At 53.5% G+C, this 25,914-nt stretch overlaps 11 protein-coding genes across 11 annotated transcripts; 5 read left to right on the top strand and 6 right to left on the bottom strand.

Moving 5' to 3' along the window:
• Positions 1-23: 23 nt before the first annotated feature.
• On the bottom strand, positions 24-431 carry Z520_07730 (uncharacterized protein; the record flags this gene model as incomplete). Its single annotated transcript, XM_016778227.1, has 1 exon — positions 24-431. One exon carries the CDS (start codon positions 429-431, stop codon positions 24-26), a length of 408 nt encoding a protein of 135 aa, XP_016630587.1.
• A 1,086-nt stretch (positions 432-1,517) lies between these two features.
• Positions 1,518-3,625, top strand: Z520_07729 (uncharacterized protein; the record flags this gene model as incomplete). Its single annotated transcript, XM_016778226.1, has 3 exons — positions 1,518-1,689; positions 1,750-2,118; positions 2,169-3,625. The coding sequence occupies 3 exons, from the start codon at positions 1,518-1,520 to the stop codon at positions 3,623-3,625; spliced, it is 1,998 nt and encodes a 665-aa protein (XP_016630586.1).
• Positions 3,626-4,129: 504 nt separating this feature from the next.
• Positions 4,130-5,538, bottom strand: Z520_07728 (uncharacterized protein; the record flags this gene model as incomplete). The annotated part of the gene is made up of 2 exons (XM_016778225.1): positions 4,130-4,847; positions 4,916-5,538. The coding sequence occupies 2 exons, from the start codon at positions 5,536-5,538 to the stop codon at positions 4,130-4,132; spliced, it is 1,341 nt and encodes a 446-aa protein (XP_016630585.1).
• Positions 5,539-6,026: 488 nt separating this feature from the next.
• Positions 6,027-7,678, bottom strand: Z520_07727 (uncharacterized protein; the record flags this gene model as incomplete). The annotated part of the gene is made up of 3 exons (XM_016778224.1): positions 6,027-7,021; positions 7,079-7,485; positions 7,542-7,678. 3 exons carry the CDS (start codon positions 7,676-7,678, stop codon positions 6,027-6,029), a joined length of 1,539 nt encoding a protein of 512 aa, XP_016630584.1.
• Positions 7,679-9,302: 1,624 nt separating this feature from the next.
• Positions 9,303-10,436, top strand: Z520_07726 (uncharacterized protein; the record flags this gene model as incomplete). Its single annotated transcript, XM_016778223.1, has 3 exons — positions 9,303-9,607; positions 9,666-10,206; positions 10,260-10,436. The coding sequence occupies 3 exons, from the start codon at positions 9,303-9,305 to the stop codon at positions 10,434-10,436; spliced, it is 1,023 nt and encodes a 340-aa protein (XP_016630583.1).
• A 1,302-nt stretch (positions 10,437-11,738) lies between these two features.
• On the top strand, positions 11,739-13,894 carry Z520_07725 (uncharacterized protein; the record flags this gene model as incomplete). Its single annotated transcript, XM_016778222.1, has 2 exons — positions 11,739-12,990; positions 13,050-13,894. 2 exons carry the CDS (start codon positions 11,739-11,741, stop codon positions 13,892-13,894), a joined length of 2,097 nt encoding a protein of 698 aa, XP_016630582.1.
• A 999-nt stretch (positions 13,895-14,893) lies between these two features.
• Z520_07724 (uncharacterized protein) lies at positions 14,894-16,702 on the top strand (the record flags this gene model as incomplete). The annotated part of the gene is made up of 2 exons (XM_016778221.1): positions 14,894-15,567; positions 15,652-16,702. The coding sequence occupies 2 exons, from the start codon at positions 14,894-14,896 to the stop codon at positions 16,700-16,702; spliced, it is 1,725 nt and encodes a 574-aa protein (XP_016630581.1).
• A 727-nt stretch (positions 16,703-17,429) lies between these two features.
• Z520_07723 (uncharacterized protein) lies at positions 17,430-19,339 on the bottom strand (the record flags this gene model as incomplete). The annotated part of the gene is made up of 5 exons (XM_016778220.1): positions 17,430-18,071; positions 18,149-18,510; positions 18,574-18,749; positions 18,827-19,117; positions 19,173-19,339. 5 exons carry the CDS (start codon positions 19,337-19,339, stop codon positions 17,430-17,432), a joined length of 1,638 nt encoding a protein of 545 aa, XP_016630580.1.
• Positions 19,340-20,268: 929 nt separating this feature from the next.
• On the top strand, positions 20,269-21,759 carry Z520_07722 (uncharacterized protein; the record flags this gene model as incomplete). Its single annotated transcript, XM_016778219.1, has 5 exons — positions 20,269-20,706; positions 20,772-20,920; positions 21,026-21,140; positions 21,211-21,366; positions 21,436-21,759. 5 exons carry the CDS (start codon positions 20,269-20,271, stop codon positions 21,757-21,759), a joined length of 1,182 nt encoding a protein of 393 aa, XP_016630579.1.
• Positions 21,760-22,177: 418 nt separating this feature from the next.
• On the bottom strand, positions 22,178-24,499 carry Z520_07721 (uncharacterized protein; the record flags this gene model as incomplete). Its single annotated transcript, XM_016778218.1, has 3 exons — positions 22,178-23,036; positions 23,096-23,929; positions 23,997-24,499. The coding sequence occupies 3 exons, from the start codon at positions 24,497-24,499 to the stop codon at positions 22,178-22,180; spliced, it is 2,196 nt and encodes a 731-aa protein (XP_016630578.1).
• Positions 24,500-25,303: 804 nt separating this feature from the next.
• On the bottom strand, positions 25,304-25,498 carry Z520_07720 (uncharacterized protein; the record flags this gene model as incomplete). The annotated part of the gene is made up of 1 exon (XM_016778217.1): positions 25,304-25,498. The coding sequence occupies one exon, from the start codon at positions 25,496-25,498 to the stop codon at positions 25,304-25,306; it is 195 nt and encodes a 64-aa protein (XP_016630577.1).
• Between the last annotated feature and the right edge of the window lie 416 nt (positions 25,499-25,914).

Below are 25,914 nucleotides of genomic sequence, written 5' to 3'. Positions count from 1 at the left end.
CCAGATCTCTCATTTGCCATTTATCACTTCTGATGTACAATAGCCATAGCCTCGACCTCATACAACCAATTCGGTGCCGCCAGCGCCGCGACTCCCACCAGTGTGCTCGGCGGACGATGGCCGCCCATGAACCTGGAATAGGCCTCGGACCGCGACGTGTCGGCGGGATCCAGGTTGACGACGAACTGGGTCATCTTGACGATGTCGGCGGGCGTGGCCCCCACGGCGGCCAGACATTTGCCCAAGTTCGCCAGCGCGATCTCGACCTGCGCGATGAAGGAGTCGGGCGCCGTCTTGGTCTCCATATCGACTCCGATCTGACCCGCTATTGTGACCAGCGTGCTTGTCGACGAGATGGGCGTAAGTTGGACGTGCGAGTATGTTGGGCGCGGAGGGGGCACGTCGGGCGGGTTGATCAGTTGGATTGACATCTTTGAGTAGGTGGGTGGGTGATTACTGATGGGTGGAGACTGGGAATGGTAATGCAGGAAGCTTGGAACGGTGGCTTTATCAAGGGGGAAACAGAGAAGAATTGCTGGTCGGGATGCTAGGTACCTACCTATACCTATAGGTTCCCTCGGGTATACCAAGTGAGTGGGAATGTAAATTCCAGCCATATCGTGTTACCCCACTGGTTCACGGGATTCTCCGTGTGCTGTCTGAGGCGTATTGTACCTCGTATTTCCGCACTTGCCACCCCCCTGCTGAGGCTGACAGGGTGAACTCGGTACCTCGTACGTGCTCGTACTGTCAGCAAGGCTGCACCAGGCTGAGTAATTCTGGCATTGTCACGTGACGGAAGACCTGGTCATGTGATCTCTTGCTGCGGGCATTTTCTGCCGAACCGAATAAAAAGGCTGCCTGCGCCTCCTTCTGCTTCCGACATCTTCTTCTGTCATCATCGCTCTCCATCCGCCAGGCACATCTTTTTCATCAACTCATTCACCTCCTCTTCATCTTTGCTTTGCGCATCCACCAGTTTCATGCGTTTGCCATAGGTTCGAATTGGGGTTGACAGGGTATTTCATTGTTTCGCTGTCTCATCGCTCTCTGCAAACGGACGCTTCCACGTGCCGGCGCATCTGACAGGAGTCCTGGGAAGGTTTTAAAATCATCGTGACGGAAACTTTCTGCCTGCAATCAGCTTTTGTTGTAAAGTGAACAAAAGGGATTTTCCCTGGTCAAGAGCTTGCATCATATTCAGGAAAGTGGGACTTGTTGCCAGTGTCAGTGTTGTTGCGAGTGGCAGATCTGCGTTGGCAGTGCAGTGCAAGAACGACTGGTGAAGGGAACAGGCTCGCCTGAGTTGGATCTCGGTTCTCTCAAGCTGGACTTATTATTCGTTTACCTACAATAACATCTCCCTTTTGCCCCCTGTCGTCTTTTGACTCTGTATCCCTTGGAATCTGTCTACGCCAAAAGTCACCGCAACCTCAACCTTTTGCCCTCCTTCAGATTAACACGACAAACGCATACACTTCTCTGCTGGTCCTGAGCTGCTGTCAGGCGTTACCACCATGGCCTCTTACGTGTATTTCAAGTTCAAATCACAAAAAGAACCGCAGCGCGTAACGATCGATGGTCCTCATACCGATGTCTGGAACCTGAAACGTGAAATCATCAACATTTCTCGGCTAGGCGATGGTACAGACTTTGACCTGAAGATCTACAAAGAGAACAGCAATGAAGGTAAGTTCGCATCTCTCACTTCCTTTTTCCAAGTCCGAGTTGTCACTAACCTCAGTCCAGAATATACCGATGACACAGAAATCATTCCCAAAGATTCGACTGTCCTTGCTCGAAGATTACCTGCCTCGGCGCCTGGGAAAGGGCGTGCTGCTCGCTATGTCTCTGGTAAACCGCCTGTCAGTGCAAAGCCCACGGTTACGAGCATGGCTAGCAAGCCACGTAAGGTGGTGGACATGGCCAAGGCAATGACAGAACAAGAGAAGTTGCAAGCTATGCTTCAAGCCACCGACGCACAATGGCAACAAAAGCAAGAGGAAATGTCACACGAGACCCGCGTTCCTATGCAGGGAAAGCCCTTTAACAAAAAAGTGAATATCCCAGAGGGCGAGCCTCCCCACGGCTATATCTGTTATCGTTGTGGCAAGAAAGGTAAGATTTCACCTGGAGTCCTCATAACCGTCAGTCGCTAACATTCCCAGGGCACTGGATCCAAGCGTGTCCCACCAATGATGACGCTTCCTACGACAATAAGAACCGGATCAAACGGACGACTGGTATTCCTCGGTCGATGCTGAAGAAGATCGATCAAGCAGATATTGACAAGCTCGACGATTCTCAAAGACAAAATCTGATGGTAAACGCCGAGGGAGAGTACGTCTTTGCGCAAGCGGATGAAAAGGCATGGAGAAAACACCTGGAACAGGTCCAGGCTGCCGAAGCGGCGCAGAGAAAAGAGCAAATTGGCGACAAGGAGCTGCAAGATCGAGGCTTGGAATGCTCGATTGACAAGCGCTTGTTTGTAGACCCAATGAAGACACCTTGTTGTGGGAAGACATATTGTCACGTTTGTATCGAAAATGCATTACTTGAAAACGATCTCACATGCCCTGGCTGTGAGACGGAGAATATCAGTCTCGAGCGTCTTGAGCCTGATGAGGACATGAAGAACAAAATCAAAGAGTATGAAGCAGAAAAGGCTGCCGAGAAGCAACGGTCTAGAAGTCCTACGGTGGCCGCCGAATCACCAAAGGCCAAAGACTCTCCTCCACGCTCACGTTCGGGCTCTCGAGGTGGCTCTGCCACGCCTCAATCGGCGAGCGGATCAGCGAGAAAGCGCGGTGCGAGTGAAGTCGACGGAGCAACATCTTCGGATAGCCTCGCCGCCCCGGCCATGAAGCGACAGAAGTCTGGAGACGCGGTGCCGTCAACACCAAAAGCGGCCGATGCAGAGCTGAACGGTTCCAAAGAGAAGACTGCGACTCCTGAGAGTAATAATGTGCTGCCTGCAAACATGATGCCACCTGACTTGTCACAAATGCAATCAGGCAATAACATGACTATGCCTATGATGCCTGGCTTCAACCCCATGATGATGAATCCGATGATGATGGGTATGGGCATGCCGGGCATGAATGGAATGAACGGGATGAATGCAATGAACCCAATGGGTTTCATGAACCCCATGATGAATGGCGTGAATCCGGGAAACATGGGTAACATGAACATGGGCATGGGCATGGGTATGAACTTTGGGAATCCAGGTTCAATGCCGAATTGGAACAACATGAATATGAACATGAACATGAACCAGAATCACACTCCCAATCCCAATATGAACCAGAACCAACCTAACAACTTCAACCACAACAACAGTCGCCCCAATCGCCCCCAAAACTTCCATCAGCAGCCCAAACCGTCACCGCCCCAACAGCCAGCTGGAATGACAGGAGTCCCGACCGGGCCCAAAGCGCTGATGAACCAGAATCAGAATCAAGGTTTCTATCCACCGTCTGGCCCAGCAGGAAATAGATTCTCAAACCAACAACGGCACGTAGGGAATGAGGAAGACAATGCGTATATGCGGCAGCCTGTCAATCCCCACCGGCATATCAACCGGAATCGCAAGCCACGACAGGCTGACTATAGGGAACTGTGAAGAAGGGAATTGGAATGAGCTAAGAAGGTTTCAAGGAGTGTATGCAACTGGGGACCGAACTGCACAGAATATGTCCAATATCATAAAGGACGCCTGATGAACTGATGACCTGAGGGGAAATGGTCCAGTTGCGCGGCACAAGCGATGGTCAATGTGTCGCGTGTCGTTCTTGTGTGAAGTCACCGTTTTTGACGGAGTGTACCTAGTATCAGTGGCATATGGTCGCTGATCAGCCTTGCCTTTTTTCCCAGGGCAAAGAGGCGAGACTATGTCGATAAGAAATTCCCATCAAACATTTCAGACTTGCTTTTACCTTGTCCTTGTCCATTTCCACCTATTCTGCTCTGTTTCCCAGATCCATTTCGCTTTGATGCCCTGCGGATTACCGTGCAAACCCTTCTATTTCCCTAGTTCTTTGGTTTCCAAGATCCGCCAGCCATCGTCAACATCATTATGAGACTCGATCATTCATCCCATGAAACGTGGATCCCGTCCCCCTGTTCGCTACCCAAAAAGCTCCCTCCAAGCCCTCCGCATCTCCAAGGCGGCATCATACCCATAACACCAATCCCTCGTCTCTCGGTCCGCGATCCCATACACGTACTGCCTATCATCTTCTCTGCTTTCCGTCGTTCCGTCGTTGACTTGTTGTCGCAACATGGCGGCGTCCCTCTTCTCCTGTGACTCGCCGGGAGGGAGGTGCAGGATATCCCCCGCGCGAAGACTGGCGGATTGGACGGCCTCGGCGCGAGGCTTGCGGATTGATTCGAAGAGCGCCAGGGCGGAGGAGAGGGATGGCTTTGGTTTCTCTCTGGTTGCACCGTCACCGTTCGTGTGGGCCTTGGTTGCCGAATCTTCCAGCAGCGAGAGACACTCTGCCAATGCAGCGGCGTCTTCCACGGCCATGGAAATGCCCATCGAGAGATAGAAGGCCATCGCGTGTGCCGCATCCCCCATGAGCACGAACTTGCCCGACCGCGACACCCATCGAGGAAGCGGCTCGACCTGATATACAGGCCAGTTCTGGATAGTGGCCGGGCGCACCATGTCGACGAGGCTGGTGAGTTTGTCGTCCCATCCCCGGAACATGGATGTGATGGTGCTGTGGTATTGCGAGGGCGTCCACCCCGTAGTGTCGACGTCGTCGCGGTGTGAGAGGACCATGTTGAGCTTGGTCGACTGGTAGATCATATAGGTCATGGCCGAGCAGTCCTTGCCGATCCTATCGAGCAGTATCACCTCTCGTTAGAATCCGCCACTTGAAAGTTGTAAATGGTGAGAGGGGCATACCATAAATGGTTGTTATGCTTCTCGACCAGATCGGCCGTGGCAGGGTTCGCCTGGATGCTCGAGACGTCGACCATGGTGCGGTACGCAGCCCAGCCGGTCCTCCGCGCGCCGCGGTCTTGCTCGTCACCCAGGAACTGCCTTCTCGCAAAGGAATTGATCCCGTCACAAGCAACGACCAAATCGGCCTCGATCCTCTCTCCACCTTTCACCACCACGGCGCCACCCTCAAAATCATACTCTTCCACCCTCGAATCGACCCTCACCTCCGCCCCAGCCCGGACGGCATGCCGGTGTAGGATCTCATGCAGCACGCCCCTGTGCACGACGACATACGGCGCGCCATATTGCCCCTCCAGTCCCCGCACGTCCACGCTGCCCAGAACCCTCCCGTCCTTCCAATGATGGATGAAGAACGTGCCGGGAAACGCGGCCTTGGCCACGATGTCGTCCCGCAACCCCCAGCGGAAGAAGAACTTGATCGCGTCCGGGGTCAGTTGCACGCCCGCCCCGATCTCCGCCAGTTGCGGTGCGGATTCGAGAACCGTCACGCGGTGCTTTTGGAGCGCGAGAGCCAATGCCGCCGAGAGGCCGCCGATGCCTGCGCCGACGATGATGATCTTCATCGTCGAGTGTGATGCTGCGCTACAAAGATGGAGGGAGGTTTCATTGGATATGTAAGTACTGTGAAGAGGGATGGCTGGTTCGTCGGGTCCCGACACATGGAAAGTTCCACGACTTCGATCAAGGTTTCTGGAGCTTACGGCTTGCCCATTCAGCTTTCTATCGCGATTGTAGCGATGCTCACGGATCCATATCATTCATGCCAGGCGTCCCCCATGTGTTGGACAGAGAGGGTGTGTCCACCTTACACAATTTTGGAAACATTGCAAAATACGAATCTGCTGGGCATGATTGGTAGGAGTACATTGGATTTGCTGAACCTTTTCCTTTTGGAGTACGAGAAGCCATTCAATCCAAAGCCACTCATTCCCCAGACCCATGGCATCGGAAGAGACTGGTGGTTGACCACAATAACAGCATCACGACTAACAGATTACGCCATGGACACCATGCTACAAGCCCCAGAGCTTCAAAGCTCCCCAGAGCCTGCTCAGTTGGCCCAGCCTTTGCTCATCTCCACAGCCTTCTCCCATCGTGCAAACTGCTGATCACTCTCGTCCTTGCTAATTGCAGGCTTGAAGATGGTAGAACCCTCGATATTGACGTCCTTCAACTCATCAATGCTGTCCCAGACGCCGACCGCCAAACCGGCCGCGATCGCCGCGCCCAGAGCTGTGGTCTCGCGCATAGCAGGTCTTTTGACCGGGATGCTAATGAGGTTGGACTGCGTCTGCATGCACAGATCTGAGTTGCACATCCCGCCGTCGACGGCCAATTCGCTGAGCTTGTGGCCCGAGTCCTTTTCCATGGCCACCAAGATGGCTTTGGTCTGGAAGCACGTCGCTTCCAACGTTGCGCGAGCGATGTGGCCTCGCTTCGTGTAAGCCGTGATACCGAAGATGGTTCCACGGGCGTCATCGATCCAGTAAGGTGCAAAGAGGCCGCTGAATGCAGTCACGAACGTGACGCCACCGTTATCCTCGACTGTCTCTGCAAGTTGGCTGATCTCGGAGGATTTGTCGATGAAACCGAAGTTTTCAACAAGGAACTTGACACTTGACCCGGCAACGGCGATGGATCCTTCGAGGGCGTACATGGGCTTAGATTTGCCGCCGAAGTCGAACGCCACGGTGGTCAAAAGTCCGTGGGTGGATATAACGGGCTTGTCGCCCACGTTATAGAGAATAAAGCTACCAGTCCCATACGTGTTCTTGCCGAGGCCTGGCGTGAAGCCCTTTTGACCGACTAGAGCAGCCGACTGGTCTCCCAAACAGCCAGTGATCGGGACACCTTTGAGGACGGTGGTGGTGAGGGAGCCATAGGCTGAGGAGTCGGAGGAATGAACGATCTTGGGGAGGTGGATCTTTGAGGTATCGATGCGGAAGAAGTCGAGGAGGGAGTCGTCGTACTCGAGGGTCTTGAGATTCATGAACATCGTTCGTGATGCGTTCGAAGGGTCCGAGACGAAGATATTTCTCTTTGGGCCTTTGATTCCCAACGTTAGTCTGTGGTAGTTCCAGAAGTTAAGAAGTGAGAGCTCACCTCCATTGAGTTTGTACACGAGCCAGGCATCGATTGTGCCAAATGCGAGGACACCCTTATCATGAGCATCCTTCACCTTGGGCTCGTTCTCTAGCAGCCACAGCAACTTGCCCACTGAAGGATAGGTGGAAAGCGGAAGTCCGCAAATGTCAGTGAGCTTGTCAGCCCCGAGCCGGTGCTTTAGCTTTCGTATCAGAGCCTGTGTTCGGGTATCGGTCCAAACAATGGCATTGTACAATGGCTCCCCGGTCTCCTTGTTCCACAGGACAGTGGTCTCACGCTGGTTGGTGATGCCGACGGCCTTGATGGTGTTGATGTTATGACCTTGGTCTTGGAACTGTTGGACTGCGCCATCGATGCACTTCTCTACAGAGGAAACGATCTCCAGAGGATCATGTTCATGCCAGCTGGATCTTGCGGTCAGCAGGACTGATCTTTTTCTAAGAAAACCAGCTCAACTAACCCAGGATGTGGATAAATCTGCTTGAACTCAAGCTGATGTGAGGCAACAGGTTCGCCTCGCTTGTTGAAGATCAGGAACCTCGAACTGGTGGTTCCTTGGTCGATGGAGCCGACAAAGACTTCTTGAGTACTGCCCATGGTGAGGTTTCGCAAGAAATTCATGAAAAGGTCTCACAACAATATGAAAAGGTCTTGGGAGAAGTGTCTGGATCTGGAGACGGACCGGAGCACTGGAGGCCTGGAGACATTCTGTGGAGGGGAGGCGGGAATATTATATAGATCTACCGCGGGGAAACACCGAAGCATGTGGACTTTGAAGAAGACGTGTCGAGGCCCACGGTCGCATGACCTTTAGGCTTGAGAGCTGTATCACTTGGAGCGGGTCGTGGTCCTCGTACAACGTGAATCTTACGCGAGCTCATGGCAACAACTAGATGGAGTCCCCAGTTGGCTTTTGCTCGGTGTTCAGCATTGGTTTTTGCGAGCTCTTCCGGACAACACAACCCCGAACTCCACAGCCGGAATCCCTCTTCCATTCTATGCGACTGGCAAAGCTCGGTGTAGGGACATGCGACGGGCATGGGGAAGGGCGGGCGGATTCCAAGCAGATGCGGGAAAGATCAGGGGTACAGCGCGTGGCGGGGGAGGAGTCGGGAATGGCATAGCTGCGGTGGACTGCAGCTGAACCAGCATAGGAAACACCTTGCGACGTGGTACTGAAAACAGGAGTTTGCGGGGGTGAGCGGAAGCAGGGAAGAGGAGGAGGAGGGATGACGGAGATGCCCAGAACTTGGGAGGTGCAGGACAGAAGTTCGGGGAAGCGCGACCGACGTGCATTTGCCGAGGCTCCCCGCGTGCCCCGCAATCTTCGCCAGCGGCCAAACTGTTTTTCCGGTCGGCAATAATTCCGCCGTCAGCCGATGTGCATACAGTTTCTCTACCTCCACAACGTCACATTTGTTTGGCAAGAAGTCGTGTCCACCGAGAGGTAAATTTGTGTAACCCTGAGAATCCTAAGGAAGCGTGATCGAGGGGCAGATGCTGACATTTGTGCGGTTGCACCTGTCTTACAACGATTTGACAACCAGCTGTAAAGCACCACTGCTCGATGATCCTTTTGAGAGCTCATGCAATTTCCAATGTATCCCTGTTGGAATCAGGCTCGCGCATGTCAATACTGCTGAAAGACCTTCTAGAAAGACTCTTTTCCAAGGCGCAACTCTATGCAGGTCGGTATGTAGTCTCCGAGAGCATTTCGAGGACATCCGGCTCCGGTCGTGCGAAGTTCGGCGATTTAGCTGAAGGAAAAACAGATGAGTGGAAGGATTTTCTTGGCCGTCATTACTGCATAATTGGCTCTTGTACAGGCCACAAGCGGGTGTGTCATGCAGGGACAACGTGCGGGTGTCCGGCCCCTTGCACAGTCTGGTTCTAGACTTGATACAGGGGCTCGTATCGGCCACAGCAGTGTTTGCTGGGACTAACTCTAGGCTAACTCTGTTACCACGTTTTCGGTATCACTTGCAATTGCGCTCGAGATTACACACAGTGGAGTCCGAGGGATAGAACGCGGGATCATGGAGTTATACCAGGTGGTATCCGTCTATATAATCCAAGTCCTCTCCCCCATGGGCAACCTGTGATTCCTCCCCATCTCCACAAAGCCATTCAACGTCTCTTTGGCCGTCTTGCCACCAGCACCTTCCTCTCTTACATGTCCCAGTCCTCTTCTTCTCTATCTTTGGAGAAACAACCAGTCGCAATGGGAAACATCACGCACCAAGAACACCTCAATGTCCCTCAGGAGCAGAGGCGACGAACCTCTGTTCAAGATATGCCTGCTTTCGCTGAGCATGGCCCACTTGTCGACCACAAGATTCCTCAAGCGGATGCGGTGCAGCAAGAACCTGATCTGGCTTGGAGTCGAATCCGCCACTTCCTTCGAGAACCTCTGTCGGAATTCTTTGGGGTCTTCATCCTCATCCTCTTCGGCGATGGTGTCGTCGCCCAGGTTGTCCTCAGTGGAGGCACAAAGGGTGACTACCAATCGATTTCTTGGGGCTGGGGGTACGTTTATCCCGAAAACATACATTTTGAACTGCCCAGGTGGCTAACAGTTATGTAGTCTTGGTGTCATGCTGGGAGTGTACACCGCTGGCATCTCAGGAGCCCATTTAAATCCTGCAGTAACGTTCGCCAACTGCGTGTATCGCAAGTTTCCCTGGAGAAAATTTCCCATCTATATGCTTGCCCAGACCCTCGGCGCCATGGTAGCGTCTGCGATCGTCTATGCCAACTACAAGTCTGCAATCGATGTTTTCGAAGGAGGCGCCAATATCCGCACCGTGGGCGGCGAGACCTCGACCGCAGGCATCTTTTGCACCTATCCTGCAGCATTCATGACAAAGACCGGTCAATTCTTCTCGGAGTTCATCGCCAGTTCTATCCTGATGTTCTTGATCTACGCTTTGAAGGACGATGGGAACATCGGCGCAGGTAATCTCACGCCTCTTGGCCTCTTCTTTGTTATCTTCGGCATTGGTGCCTGTTTTGGCTGGGAAACGGGCTATGCCATCAACCTTGCTCGAGATTTCGGTCCTCGTCTGGTCAGCTACATGATTGGATACGGTCACGAGGTTTGGAGTGCGGGCGGCTACTATTTCTGGGTAAGTCCATCCACCAGAGTGTGGAAGATTTGAAGCTAACAATATGTGAAAAGGTCCCAATGGTTGCGCCTTTCTGCGGATGCACCTTCGGTGGTTGGCTCTATGACATGTTCCTCTTCACTGGCGAGAGCCCGATCAACACTCCTTATATGGGCTTGAAACGTTTTGTGCAGCCTAAGCGATCAGTCTGGTCCAACACGTATACTGCGAACACTGAGAGCCAGGTGTGAGCCATGAGATGATTGTTAGTTCGGTGCTTCCGGAGATACTGGGACGGCTGTATCTGTTGGGCCTTGGGCGTATCACGGGCACAGGTGTTTACCATTGTTGTAACCAGATATCGAGGATAAATTATGGCAGAAAAACCACAGACATTGAGGAAATGAAAAAAATTCTCTATCATAATTCTTTTTTCTCAGGTTCCAAGTGCGACCTTCGCTGAGTTCGCTCCAGATCTCGTAATTGACGTGTGAGTCTTCATGGCTGCAAGCTATAACTTCATGATTCAACTCGTGATGGACTTCGTCAAAACCTTGATTATTGTGATTCTATAATGCGTCTTTACAGCTACCAAGTCTAAACTGTCACTCCCAGGCTACGATGCTGTCTTTGGAGGCCGAGTAAAGTTCTTCTGGGCGGATGCCGTATCACTGGAAGATCTCGAGTAATAGCACGGTGGTACCAGTGGCATGATCAAACTGCATAAAGCTGGGAAAGCCGTACGTAACCATCTCCTGAGAAAAATCCCGTCGTCCAGGCCGGAGAAGACCGAAATTTCACATGCAAGAGCATTGAGAATGAAGTCGTCCAGCCTGGGCGAATCAGACCGAGTCAGCTGAGCCTCCAGGCGTTGATTTCCATGGACCGATCTCTCGGTACGTCGGTGGTGGCAAGATACGGCCGACATTTAGTTCTTCAGGAAGAAAAGTTTTTGCGACGGTTTCCGAGATCCATCCGCAATACGACACTGGGGAAAAGGAAGACGGCACAGATGCCCGATCGGGAAACCACGATCCAGGGTCAATCAGTGGCAGCTGCGCCTCGGGAATTCACCCCCGAAGCATCAATTTCCGGAACTCGGTCGGACCAATCAACCCGAGCCACTTTCTGCCCTCTAGTTTCTCCGCAAGAACGAACCGGAGGTTCCCTGCGTAAGAATCACAAAGGCCAATACTCAGCATCACGCGAGATGCCTAGCAGATCCGGGGTCGCTAAAGCTCGTGTTGTGGCCTGGGCATGGCTTGCCTCTCAAGCTCGGCCATGCAAATCCCCCGAGTGCAGTCTCTGGCAGAGGTGTTTCTCCGCCATGCTGCGTTTCTTGTCAATTGATTGTCGGTGCAGAGCCATTTACGACGCCTTCAAATATCGCAGCTGGCATCCTTCTTGACATAGCTTCATCACTCTGTTTCCAGCCAGAGACTCCAACTTCCTCATACTTTGTATTCGAGGTGCTACCGGTGCATGCTCAAAGCTCCTCGATCTTTACCAGACGACTTTCTTGCCCGACCGCTCCTCGGTGAACTCCCTCTACAATGGCCTCCCGATTCTCCATGCGCCGGCTGCTGAAGCCTTTGGCATACGGTACGGGTCTGGCTGTGGCAGGCACCGCAGGCATGTACATCATCTACCGTCCTCGGAACGTCCCAGGAGCAGAGACACTCGCCCCGAAACCGCCCAAAAGAGACGAGCACGGAAACATCATCCCACCCAAATTTCCCTACATCAAGACGAGAGCCGAACAGATTGCCGACCTCAAGAAATCGTCCTCAACGCCATCCTCCGAAATCTACGACCTTCTTGTTATTGGCGGCGGAGCTACAGGCACAGGGATCGCCCTGGACGCGGCTACAAGAGGTTTGAAGGTAGCAATCGTGGAAAGAGACGACTTCAGCAGCGGCACAAGCAGCAAATCCACAAAGCTGGTCCATGGCGGAGTTCGATATCTTGAAAAAGCCGTGTGGAATCTTGACTACAATCAGTACCAGCTGGTCAGAGAGGCTTTGAGAGAACGGAAGAGTTTCTTGTACACGGCACCGCATTTGTCGTCCTGGCTACCGATCATGCTGCCTCTGCAGGCGTGGTGGCAGGCACCATACTTCTGGGCGGGAACCAAATTCTATGATTTCCTAGCTGGGTCCGAGGGAATCGAAAGCTCTTACTTTTTGCCTCGAAGTAAGGCTCTAGAAGCATTCCCCATGTTGCAGAAGGAAAATCTTATTGGTGCTCTTGTGTACTACGATGGACAGCATAACGATTCAAGGATGAACATTTCCCTGGCCATGACCGCGACACTGTACGGAGCCACATCGGTCAACCATTTGGAAGTGACAGGCTTGGAGAAGGATGCAAGCGGCAAACTTACAGGTGCCCGAGTACGAGATTTGATTGCGGAAAAGGATGGAAAAGGCAGCACTGAAGAGTTCGTTGTCAAAGCGAAAGGCATCATCAACGCGACCGGCCCATTTTGCGACGCTATCCGCCAAATGGACTCTCCTAGCGACAAGGAGATTGTTGCACCGAGTTTGGGAGTGCACGTTGTTCTTCCTGGATACCTCAGTCCTGAAAACATGGGTCTCATTGACCCCTCTACATCCGATGGACGTGTCATCTTCTTCCTCCCGTGGCAAGGTAATACCATCGCTGGGACGACAGACGCGCCTTGTGCCATCTCCCAGAACCCAGTCGCTGGAGAGAAAGACATTGAATGGATATTGAACGAGATCCGGACGTATCTTACTCCAGATATCGATGTGCGGAGGTCGGATATCCTTGCCGCTTGGTCTGGTGAGTGTTGTCTTTTCTTCTGCACCAGAGTATCTCAAATACTGACTCTGACGATCTAGGAATACGCCCCCTCGTCCGTGACCCCAACTCGAAAAATACGGAATCACTTGTCCGGAACCATCTCGTTACTGTCTCAGACTCCGGGCTGCTGACCTGTGCCGGCGGCAAATGGACAACATACCGACAAATGGCTGAAGACGCCGTCGATAAGGCGATCGAAGCATTCAAGCTACAACCGAAACCCACCAGCTATGTTCCTGACATCAGTGGTGTCAATGGGATCGATCCCTCGGTGAGTCTTCTCAATGGAACCTGTCAAACGCATCATATCCGCCTGATTGGAGCCCACGGGTACTCGACAACTCTTTTCATCAACCTTATCCAGCACTTTGGCCTCGATCCAGATGTTGCAAAGCATTTGGCTAGCGACTACGGCGACCGGGCTTGGGATGTTGCGGCGCTGGCCTCTCCCACCGACAACACCGAACACTATCCCCTGCGTGGTCAGCGACTGTCATCACTATATCCATTCATCGACGGTGAGGTCCGCTACGCAGTACGCAGTGAATATGCGCAGACCGCGGTGGACGTCCTCGCGAGGCGTACCAGGCTGAGCTTCCTGAATGCACAGGCTGCGCTGCATGCTTTGCCCAAGGTGATTGATATCATGGCGGAAGAGCTGAAATGGAGTGAGAAGAGAAAGCAAGCAGAATGGAAAGACACTGTTACATTCCTGGCCAGCATGGGTCTGCCAAGCGACCTGCTTCAAATTACGCGCGAGCAGGTGTTAAAGGGAGAAGTATCTTCGGCAATCCTTGCACCAGTGAAAGCCAACTCCGAGGGCGGCTTCCCTCTGAGGCCGACACTTGAGCCAGTCTCGCAGGCACACGGGCCTCTGCCATGAATGGTTTTTGCATAGCACGGGACGATGTGGAGGCCAGACAATTGTGAAAATAACAAAAGTGGGAACAGATTGAGATTGATACCCGGAGGACAAAAGCAAGGCGCTTTGGAGTTCTCATTTGGCTTGCTGCTGGATCTAGCAATCTGTGTATATTTTGGAAAAGGCTACATCTAATCAGAGCATCGGATGATCTGGGAACATGTGGTTTATTCCCTTGCCCACGTACATTTTGTATGATACAAATGCTTCTTGTCGCATCGTCCTTGTGCCACCTCGTGATCAGCCTCGTTGACAATGAAACTTTGAGCTAGTCGACGGTACCTGCAGCAATTCGGAGAATGGTACTATCGACATTCTAGGGAGCACCTTGCCCTGGAACTGAAGCATGGCGATCTTACCAAGAATAGATACATTTCGACAGTCCCGGGCAAGGCAAAGAAGCACATGGCAAAGGCCAAAACGAACACGGAGTGCCTAGCCGCCTATGGGAGTTGGGGAACCCCACGTACCTTTGCTCTCGAGAAGGGGCCCTGGCTTCTGCGTATTCAGTAAGTACCTACATAGGTACTCCGCGTATTCATGGTGACCCCAGAGTGCTTGAGTGCCCAGTGGGTGCCCAGGTACTCTCCAGGTTTGTCCGTAAAGGGAAAAGCGGCGGGCGGTTGGAGAACGTGGGGCGCATGGGGCGGGTGGAGGCATCCAGCCAATCACGGGCGGCGCATGATCAACCGCGGAGCATCTGATGTCGGGGAACCTCGTCTAGTTTCTCCCAAGGCTTGCAACCCACCTGCGACCTGGGGGTGGAATCACCTCTGTTGGGTCATGAGTCTCTGCTGCGAGTTTTTGTTCACCGACATGCTCAGAGAGAATCCAAGTTTATAAGAGGCGGCCGAACTCCGCGCCATCCCTCCGCTCTCAAGCTCCATCTCGTTTTTACCTTCGCGGCATCCTTCCATCCTTCCAGGGCGCCGACCGGATCAGCATATCCAGCCATTCAAGATGCCGTTTCTCGGAATCCTCGACGACACGAAGCTCCCGCACGTCCCCGGCACCGTCATCCTCGAAGAAGACGCCGCGCACTCGCAGGACGTGACGGGCGGGCTCAAACATGGCACGGGGCGCAACGCGCACATTGTGCTGGTGCCGCAGCCGTCCAACGATCCCAACGACCCACTCAACTGGCCCTACACCAAGAAACTCACAGCCTTGGGCATCACCTGCTGGGGATCGATCCTCTACGCCGCCGTGGTGAGCGCCATGCTCAACTCGGCCTTTTACGAGATGTCCATCGAGATCCACACCACCATCCCCAAGCTCGTGCTGAGCTCGGGCTACCAGACGCTGGTCATCGGCGTGACGGGCCCGTTGTTCTCGGCCCTGTCGAGGAAATGGGGCACGAGGCCCATTTTCCTGTTCGCGTCCGTCTTCTGCCTCATCGCCGACATTGTGGGCTCGTGCGTCAACACCTACGAAGGAGTGCTCGCCTCGCGGATCCTGCAAGGCTTTGCGATTGCGCCCTACGAGTCTCTGGTCTTTACTCTGATCAGCGACATGTTTTACGTCCATGAGCGTGGCATCTACGCGTCCTGCATCAATTTCATCTTGGCGGGAATCTCCAATCTGACGGGTGTGGTTGCTGGCCCAATCGCATCGAATATCGGATGGCGATGGCTGTAAGTTTTTTTGCGTCTTTTCCTTAAGGGAAACACCCCATTTTGAACATTGAGGCCAGTCATGCTGATCAATACTTTTCGCAGCTATTACCTCCTGGTGCTGTTCGGAGGGATCCAGACGATTCTCCAGTTCTTTTTCGTCCCCGAGACCAGCTACGTGCGCGACCGGCGGTACGAGATCGACGAGATCAAGAACGACAACCTCCAGGACCTGGCGGCGCTCGAGTACCAGGAGAAACTGAACATGGAGAAACCCGGCGTCGTGGCCACGCACACCGAGGAGACGACGGGCGCAATGCCTTCGACACCACACTCGGAAGAAGAATCGGCAGTGGCAGCGGCGGCGGCGGCGCACGGCTACCAGCACAAGAAGAAGACGTTTGCGCAGGAGCTGGCCATCTTCAGCGGGACGTACTCGAACGAGAACTTCTTCCAGCTCCTGATCGCGCCGTTCGCGGTGGTGCTCAACCTGGCGGTGCTGTGGATCCTGCTCATCAACTCCATGTTCGTGGTGCTGTACGTGGTGATTGCGTTTGTGCTGGCGCAGCTGTTCGCGCCGCCGCCGTATCTCCTGAGCCCAGCCAGCATCGGCTACCTCTCGCTGGGCCCGTTTGTGGGCGGCATCCTCGGGTCCGTGATCATGGGCACGCTCTCGGACCCGTTCATCAAGTGGTGCGCACGCCGCAACCGCGGCGTCTACGAGCCCGAGTACCGCCTGATCCCCTGCGCGCTGGGCGTGTGCTCGGGCGTGGGCCTGATGCTGTTCGGCCACTTCGTGTCCGAGGGGAAATCCGTCTACGCGTGCGCGACCGTGCACGGCCTGATGCTGTTCGGCGTCATGTTCCTGTGCATCGGCACCTCCAACTACGCGCTTGACGCCTACCGCGGCATGGCCAACGAGATCTTCATCGCCAGCATGGCCGTCAAGAACCTCATCCTCTACGGCTTCAGCTACTTTGTCAACAACTGGACCGCCGACGTCGGGCCCCAGCACGCCTTCTACGTCTGGGGCGGCGTCGCCTTCGCCCTGATCGCCACTTTGCCCTTCATGTTCTTCCTCGGCAAGAAATACCGCAGCTACTGGGCTAGGAATAACCTGCTCGAGAAGATGCATATCCGGACCCATGAGGAGTAGTTACTCTTATCTCCATGATGGGATTTGCATTTGCGACAGACCCGTCTAGTTCATTACGGAACCCAAATCCACGATGAGACCGACATGCTCTCGATATGTGACTTGTCGAGATCGACGCAGGGAAGAAGACAGGGACAATCCAAGCCATCCAACTCTCGTGCCCCCGTCCATCATCGACCTTACAGGCGAGTTTGGCGGTGCATGTAATACTCCGTTATCTATCTACAGAATAGTATTTAGCGAGCATTTGATGGTTCCACAACATAGACCTAACATAATCTCATTCTCAACTCACCCAAAGAGTCCCATCTCCCCCAAATGCCCACCGATTGACTCACCTTCCCCAAACGAAAAGGGCTCCTATCCCACAAAGCGCTGGCAGCAGGGGGCAGAGCATAGTCTGCCACGTGGTCTGCCGCCACCACCACACTGTGCCACCGCAAAGGCCACTTAGCCATGTGGTTGACTAGGTTCCCCCTGCGGTGGAGCTACCTGGCGAGGCAGGTACAGTACTCTGTCTAGAGTCGGAGAACCAGTGGGAGAAATCCACGTGGGCATATTTGTATGTCCGTGTATATATGATTATGTCCGTGTGTGTGGCCCCAACTTCCCCAAGTACCCGCAAGGCTGAGACTCGGGAGCAACAAAGGGGGCAAGGCGTGTTCTCAGCGAGCCCCGTATATACGCACATACGTGCAGCGGTTATTTCCACGCCATACCGAGCCCCTCAAAGACCCAGTCTGAACCTCGCAATCGTCTCGTTCAATTTATAAAACCCCACCTTGTCCCCAATGTCCAGGATGGCCTTGCCTCTTCCCGTCTCCAACGATTCCGCATCCTCAATAACCTTGGCATTCGCCTTTGCTTCTTCCCCCCTGGACGGGCCGAATATCTTCGCCGCCCTCTTCTCCGGCGTGTACCCCTGCCACGGCCTTTGCCCAGCCACGAACCTGACCAAGTCCATTCCGAAGGCCTCAGCGGCGGCCCTCTGCGCGGGCGGCAAGTTCTGGTTGTGGTTCTGGAACAGAAACACGACGTCGAGGACGTGGGTTGCTCGACCCTGGTACGCGCCGGGCCAGGGGTTGGGCTCGTTGAAGAAGAAAGTGAAGATCTTGGGCTCGGAGGCGGTTGACAGTGGCCAGCCGCGGGCGAAGCAGGTGGTTGCGCCGAAGAAGCTGACGTCGTTGACGAACTCGAGGAATTTGATGAACGCAGCTTCGTCGTCGAGCGTCGAGTCGTTGAAGCCGTAGGCGTCGAGGAGGGACTCTGCAATCTCGGGTGTCGCCGAGAGAGAAGACCTCACTGATGCTGCGAACTTTTCCCGAATGCCTGACTTCAGGTGTCCCAGCATGAATCCAAGTACCGAGGCCTACACATGGGTACATATTGTGTGAGCAACAGTTTATGACCATTTAGGTCAATCGGACATCGCTGGTTGGAACTTACATCAAACTCGCTGTGTCCGATCATCAAAGCCTCCGCCCACTGCTTACCAGGCATGCTTTGATCCGATTTATCGGCCACTCCCGCAAACGTCGGCTGTACAGGGATAATCTCGCCGTCCACTGTGGGCAAGAACGCGACAGACGGCGGCAGTTTCGCAATGACCTCGTCCATGGGTAGTGTCAAAAGCTTTTGGATCCGTTGTTCGGCATCGAGCTTCTCAAGGCCCAGGATGGACAGTACCTGCTGGTAAGTATGTTCTTGCTGTTCGGGAGCGAACGCTGGGACAAGGAGGCAGGTACCACCTGTCGCTATTGCGCGGTTGAACAGCGGCTCTTTGGAGTACAGATGGAACGTGGTCGCAACTGAAGATCTTCTGTATCAGCTCCAAATCCAAAGGTCTTTGGAAACAGTAGCCTTTCCCATACCTGCTCCGGCACTCTCGCCAATAACGGTGATGTTGTCTGGATCACCCCCAAACCCGGCAATGTGCTGCTTGACCCAGCGGAAAGCCGCCCTCTGATCTCGAAGTCCGTTGTTGGGTTGGTAGCCCCGTTGGCGCAATTCCGACGAAGTCAACATGCCGGGAAGACCTAGACGGAAGCTAGTTTTCGTCTCAGCAGGGTCCAAACGTAGGTCTCAGCCCCTCTAGAATCTCTGTTGGAAGGCGGGTAGACGTACTTGATGCCCACACCAATCACAGGCACTCCATTGTCACTGGCCAGCTTGACGAGTTTGGCGTGGTCATAATGCGGCCAGGAGTTCGCTCCGACAACGAAGCCTCCTCCGTGCATCCAAATGAAGACGGGGAGCTTCTGCTTTGTGAGATCGACACCACTCTGGCCTTTCGGCACTGTGATGTTTAGATTTAAGCACTCCAAGTCCGAGTGGACAATGGGTGGCTTGGGCATTGATCGCTGAATGAACAGCATCTCGTTGTCGTATCCATTTGGGGGAGAGAACGAAGAGGGTCTTGGATATGATTGTTAATATCTCCAGGATGTCGGCGAGGGAGAGGCTCAATTACCCGTGGCTTGTGGCATCAACTGGACTTTCATATGTTGATTTGACTTGAGCTTCAGCAAGTCTGTCGTCGAGGGTGGCATATTGGACCCCTAGGAATTGATATACGCCATCGCCCTCAAGGCCCTTGACCGATCCTATTGAAGGGTGGTCTACTGTGACGGTCGACATGTTGATAGAGCTGGGCAGTGGGCAAGATTCCTGAAATTCCTAGTTAGTCCAAGTTCGACCTCCCTGTTCAAAAGCCAAACAGACTTTCTTTGCTATCAGCCTTGTCAGCAGTCGGATATTGGTATACTTTACCCCAATCCATAATACTTCCTTCAAGGTTGGCAGTGTGTATATCGACCCCACGATGTGGAGGGCCCCACATTTCCTATCTGGTTGCTTGAAGGAACAGCACCACCACCACCACTTGGCACAGATGCTGTTGGCCTTAGCGAGTACAACAAGTCATATGCAATGCTCCATTGTTTTCTTAGTTCATGTCTGATGTATCAAGGTGGTCGCTGAAAAGTGATATACGCTGACAGTATGGTCCAGAGGGATTGAACTGGCAAGCTGTTTCATCCTGCTATGAGCTAGTTTTTCAATGACCCTGATCTGACCTGAGCTGTGCCAACTCGTGTTGCGAACGATGCATTGCCGTGATCTTTTGAGTGAGAAAGCCCGCGATCAGTCATTATGGGAAAAACGGGTGCATTGCTCGCTCAGCCTAATGTCGCGTTCAGCCTGGGATATGCGACGTGAATGAGCAAAGGACCCGGCACCGCGGTCCATACGTGGTCTGGGGAAATATGAAAGGATTCTGACCTGCAGAGAGTGGGCTTTCAGTTCCTTCCCATTTGATAGCTTCACAATATGTCAGGAAGTCAGAAATGATGCGAAAGGTAGGTCGAACGGCGACTCTCGCAAGCTGTCATAGGCTATCGACTTCGGCAAGGAACCGTATCGTGCGTCGGCGGGTCGTTCTTCTCCGCAACGACTTCGGTCGGCTGGCTACTGATCCCTGGCATCAAAGATCCTTCGGGGGGAATCTTATATTCCCAAGCCATCCTATTAATGCCTTATCTGTCTGAAACTGAGTTCGAAAACCCATCATGTCAAGCCTACTCCGCTTGTCCCTGTTCATCCCGCTGCTCTCGGTCCTGCTGTACAACCAGTCGCCCCAGCTCCTCAAACTGGCCGGGCGCGTCGAGATCGACAAGACCCGACTCGTGCGCTGGGAGAACAGCTCGGCGCTCAACAACCACGACTGCCAGATCATCCGGGCCGCCAATGCGTGTGAAGACGTCAAGATCCATTTCCCGTCCCGCACGGCCTTCCTGTCGTGCGGAGATCCCGTCGAGAGGACCCATTGGTACCCCTGCGCCGGCGTGCGGACCGTGTCGCGTCGCGCCGAGTCCTCGTTTCGCGAGCAGCTGTTCAAGCATGACCTGGACACCGGCACCACCACCGAGTTGCAGATCAAGGGCCTAGAAGGCGACTTTATCACGCACGGCATCGACATATTTCCGCTCCCGGGAGATCCTTCTCAGGTCAGGCACTTTTTCTGAACACTGACTGGGCGATGTTCAAGAAAATGGAGCTGACTATGTGTCAGATCCATATCTTTGCAGTCAACCATGCTCGCAGTGGCGACTCGATTGCCGTCTTCGCGCACACGCTCGGCTCCGACGTGGTCGAGCTGGTCAAGAACGTCAAGCATCCCAATATCAAGACTGCCAACGGCGTCGCCGCAACGGGGCCTTTGTAAACCCCCGCCCCTGCCCCAGCCCCAGCCCCAGCTGAACCTCTGACTGGCGTCACACCCCCTGGGATGGAGATCGCAGCAAGCTGACTGCTTATGCTTTGCAGGGCCTTCTTTGTGACCAACGACCACTACTTCGCCGGTGGTCCCCTGCGAGCTATGGAGGAGATGTTGGGCCCCTGGAGCTGGGCGACCAATGTCCAATACTGCAACGCAGAAGACGTAGGTTTCCATCTAACTTGACCCGCCTGGGGCACTATTGTGGCAATCAAGTTCTCACAAATTCAAACAGAACATCGTCCTCTGCAGACAGGTATCGGGCACCTTCCCAGGCGCCAACGGGCTCAGCCTGTGGAGAGATCGACTGTTTGTCGGCGACTCGAAGAACGGCACCGTCACGGTATTCGAGATCCACGAGGACAAGAGCCTGGCTTATTTGCAGACGGTGGTGAGTATCTTTCTATCAATCTCCTGAAGACATCAGGTTCGCTCATTCAATTTCACTCACCACCACCAGGATCTCGGAGCTGCCGCGGACAACATCAACGTCGTTCCCAGCACAGGCGACCTGCTCGTCGCTGTCTTCCCCACGCTGGAAGACCTGCCCGCGTACCTGGCCAACGTCCGCTCGCTGGGCAAGGACTTCCTGGTGCCGGCCGCAGCGTTGCGCCTGCGTCGCGAAACTAACTATACCCACCCGGAGCTGGTCTACTTTGACGACGGGTCGAATCTCAGTTTCATGACCGCGGCCCACGTCTTTGAGGATATGTTTGTGGGCGCCAGCGTGCTCCAGTTCGGCGGGGTTGCTGTCTGCAAGGCCTCGAGGGGGGCCTTTGCGTAGTTTTTGCAGCTGCCCGAGGAAGATGGGCGGAAGCTTTGGCACACACAGTCACGCTAGGGTTCTTACATAGCCGGTTGCAAGGGCGAAGGAAAGAATCAACCGGTTAAGAATGGGGAAGGATGGTGGGAAGTGCTGAAAAGCCCGACCATGGCCAACCATGGCCACATAACAGCAGCGTCTCACTACTGGGCCGCCACCTGGCCGCCCCTACTACCTCTTTACTCATCTTGAGCAAAATGGCCTGAGATATTTACAAAAACTGGTCTTTACCACGTTCTTTCTAGAGCAGGGGGCAACTTACAAGTAGCAAAAAGTTCTCTGGCCGCCCACATGTTCAGCACAGGTTGCTGTTAACAGACCAGGATAGTGACATTCGGCAAAGCGGACTCTACCTAAATCTACCTCGCCTTGGGATTGATCAAAAGTAAAATTGACCCTGCACAGGACACCCTGCGGTGCCGTCAACAAATCCTAATTTTCCACTGCTGCTGCTGTTTGAAAAATCGTCAGCATCAGCATCGGGCGGCGTGGATCTCATGAGATGCTCTCCTGCTTCGTCCACGACACCCCATGTCACAGGTCCAAGCCCGCAGCCACGACCATGGCATGATGCAGCAATAGCGGCGCTGCAGCTTCCGGCAATGGGCATGGCGCCGGTAATTCTCCTCAACGCAATTCCATTCAGAATCAATGTCATGATGACTGCGATGATGAGGGCGCAGATCATTGGCAGAACCGAGAAGCCAGTGGTATCAAGGCTGGCTTCAGCGTCAATGACTTCGGTTTCGGCTGGGGTATGAGTATTCAGAGAATGATAAATGTCGACCTTGGCGAGAAATAGAGACTGCGATGTGAGCCAGTGCAGAACTGTTGATCCCGCCATGAGGGGAATGGCGAAGCGAAACGGCAGCTGGAGATAATACGCTCGGCGTTGAGAGGATTCTTCGGTCGGATTGGAAACTCGAAGAGAAGCTGGGGCGTTTCCTTTCTTAGTGATATTAAAGATCGAGTATGAGACGTATTCTCGAGTTACAGACATGCTTGTCGCCAGAGCATTGTATGTGAGGTAAATTGCCGACAAAACCAGTTGTGGGAAATTAGCCAGCAGCACGGACGGGACGAAGGACGACGTTAAGGTCAGCAGATTCCGAGATACAATCTTGCCAAAACCATCTGTGAGTATCAGTTGCCCGGTCGACGTTTGCGTTGTTACGAGGGCTATCGAGTGAATTGCTCGGCCCATGAGCCCGGCAATGAGACCTATACCAATAGTGTAACTGTCACCGAGTCAGTGATTCAAATGCTCCAACGTCGGTGAAGTGCAGCGAGGACTTACAGAAGATTGCATATCCACCATTTCCAGGAAGAAGCAGAGGAGAAGTAGCGCCGGCGAGGGTTGTCATATGGTAGAGATTTGGGTTTCCAATTGCTCTTCTGATCAAATTCTGACCTTGGAACCAACGCCATATTGGTGGTATTGGGATCTTTGTTCCGCATGAAGGAAGCAACAGCATCACCAATGGTGAGGAGTGGGGCTTCTTTTATCAAGAGGAGCGCAAGGACAAGACAAACCAGCTTCGTGATATTGCACACGCACACAATCAGCATGATTGGAACGCTCATGCGAAAAGTGCAGTCCTCTTGAACGCGTTCGCTCAAGCAGTAATCCACCGGATAGTCGTACAATGTCCATGATGTCTTCATTGATTTGGTAACTGCCGGGTCGCCGCAGCCAGAAACATAGTCGGCACACATCCAGGCGTATGAGGTAGAGGCATATATCCAGTTTCCGTATTCGCTGCTATAGATTTGGATTATCGAATTCGTCACATTGGGGTTGGCGTAAAAGCAGGTGAGCGAAGTGTAGGCAGAGGGGCAATATTTGACGTCGTAGCTGGGCGCATCCACGACGACGATCAAATCTCGCCTTGACGAGACGACCTGCTGAGCGTACGCAGTAACACACTCGGAAACATCAAGCCTCTCGAAGGTGTTCATGACCTTGCGTATGATGGCAACCGATTCGTTGGTGGCCCTAACGTCATCGGTATTCCAGACATGGGCGACAGGATCGACGAAGCCAGTGTTAGTACCGTCGATGAAATCGGGAGACACTACCAGAACCGAGTACTCTTTTGCAGACAAACTGGCAAACATGGCCGAGTTGTACCTGTGAAAGAATCCGCCATCAGCTCTTGAAACGAAACAGGGGAGGAAACTATAGGGGGAAATCTTACACCCAGTGCAGAGGAATCGAACCCAATGCCAGAAATCCCCACAGGATGCGTCTGTAGGGTCCTATCTTGGACGAAAACAGGTTGCGGATGCTTGGTATACCGATGTCGAGCCACTCTTTAGCGGCGTGAGCCCGATCCAGTTCCGCTCTCGTCGGCGCAGAAAGATATTGCTGCGCATTGTTGCTTCCACTCAGCAAAATCGTGCTGAGAATATTGATGCCGATATGAGACCAAGTCGACAGCCGGGCAGTTTCCGCACAGTCGCCATGATAAAGAATCGAGTTTCCGCCATGCAGGCCGTTTGAGACGGCGAAGTACACCGTGATGATCACGTTGACAAGCAGTACAGTTGCTGTGGCGAGTGTGGCAAGCTGCAGGGTCAATTTCCATCGAGCGGGTTGCTGATGGCTGACGGCCTCGGATCCCAGGTCGTCTTTCTCCTGTTGTCGGATCACGGCCGTCCCATCGTCCTTGGGCAAAATCGTGTAGGTTGTGGATGCCATGTGGAGGGTCTACAGCGTGTGCTCAGGCAGGCCGCATCAAAGTTCGGAGTCTCAAACATGAAGATGGATCCGTTCTATACTGACCAAGTTGGGGCCAGGCGATTGCACACTGGTTCAGACTCCCGAGCCCCACGGTCATGATCAAACAACGAAGCCGAGAGCGCGTAGCCAGCAAGCCTGTTATTCTTAGAATCAAACTTTTCAGCCGCTTGCGCCAACAGTTTGAGTTAATGAGGATGGCCGATGGTTCAGGCGGGTTTCACTGGAAGCACCTCCCGAGTGCCTTTTGCTGGAAGAAACGCCCTTTTAACTTGGGAGATAGCAACAATTCGTTGCTCAAACATCTGATGATCGTCCCAATGCACTCTGGCATTCATGCGCGTGATTGCTACTAGCAACGATGCAAGGACTTCAACAGCTTGGGATGGCCCCTCGGCTCGATAAACCCTTTCTTCGCGAGACGAACTTTTTGGACTCTCCAGGCGCACGACGGGCTGCTGCTCTGTGCCAATCAGATGCCCCTGGATGAAAGAAGACAAGCAATCGGTCCGCGGGGCTTGTTTCGATGCAGACTTGGCCCTGGGGAACATTAGCCAGGCCCAGATTCATCTGATCTCGTGTCCTTGTACTCGTTAGGTCCTTTGGTCCGGCAAGGGGGGTATCCAAAGTACCCCTTTCAAAGGCCCTTCACCTCGATTCAATTTCCTTGAAGGAAAAGTTTTATTGGAGAGCTATCGACCATTTATCCTCCTTTCCTGTAAGCTTGACCTCGACCTCAAACTCGCTTTCGGACCTAGCCCATCCCTAGGGTTCATCCTCCTTTCTTGCGAGCTTGAAGTTGAACTCCAGCTCAAACTGTGCTTTTGGATCCCCGTGTCTGGGCAAAAACTCCACGATCAACCCATCCTTGACCGCAAAGACACTATCGTCATAGCTATGTGGATCTCGTCGGTCGAAAAGCTCTGTATTGAGAGGCTTGAAGCTAGGAGCAGTGATCATGATATGGATACCCGACAAAGGCTTTCGGTGGAGGGCTGGGGGGCCTCAATTTCGTTTCCAATTCTGTCCTCCTTGTACTGTTGTAGCATGTATCTGACTTGTGACGTCCCATCCAGGAGACAATGCGACATAAACCATGATTTTCTTCTGTGAGGATGCGCCATCTCTTGTCTGTAAAGTTGTCGCAAATCGACATCAACATCTTCAGTCTTGGCCTTTGACTGAAATTCTTCGGTGAGGTTGTCCGTGGGATCATTCTCGGAATGGGTGGAGTGAAATGTTGCACTGGAAATGTGATCTTGCTCCTCACTGCCGTCAGACACTTCAAAGGAAGTAATTCTCGATTTCAATTTCCGGCGGGAGGCCGACGGTGACGTATTTCCTTTCGATTTTGTCAAGGAACCAGCTCTAGCCTC

Source organism: Fonsecaea multimorphosa (assembly GCF_000836435.1).
Source record: "Fonsecaea multimorphosa CBS 102226 unplaced genomic scaffold supercont1.16, whole genome shotgun sequence".
NCBI classification, from domain to species: domain Eukaryota; kingdom Fungi; phylum Ascomycota; class Eurotiomycetes; order Chaetothyriales; family Herpotrichiellaceae; genus Fonsecaea; species Fonsecaea multimorphosa.
This window is presented reverse-complemented; position numbering and strand designations above follow the sequence as displayed.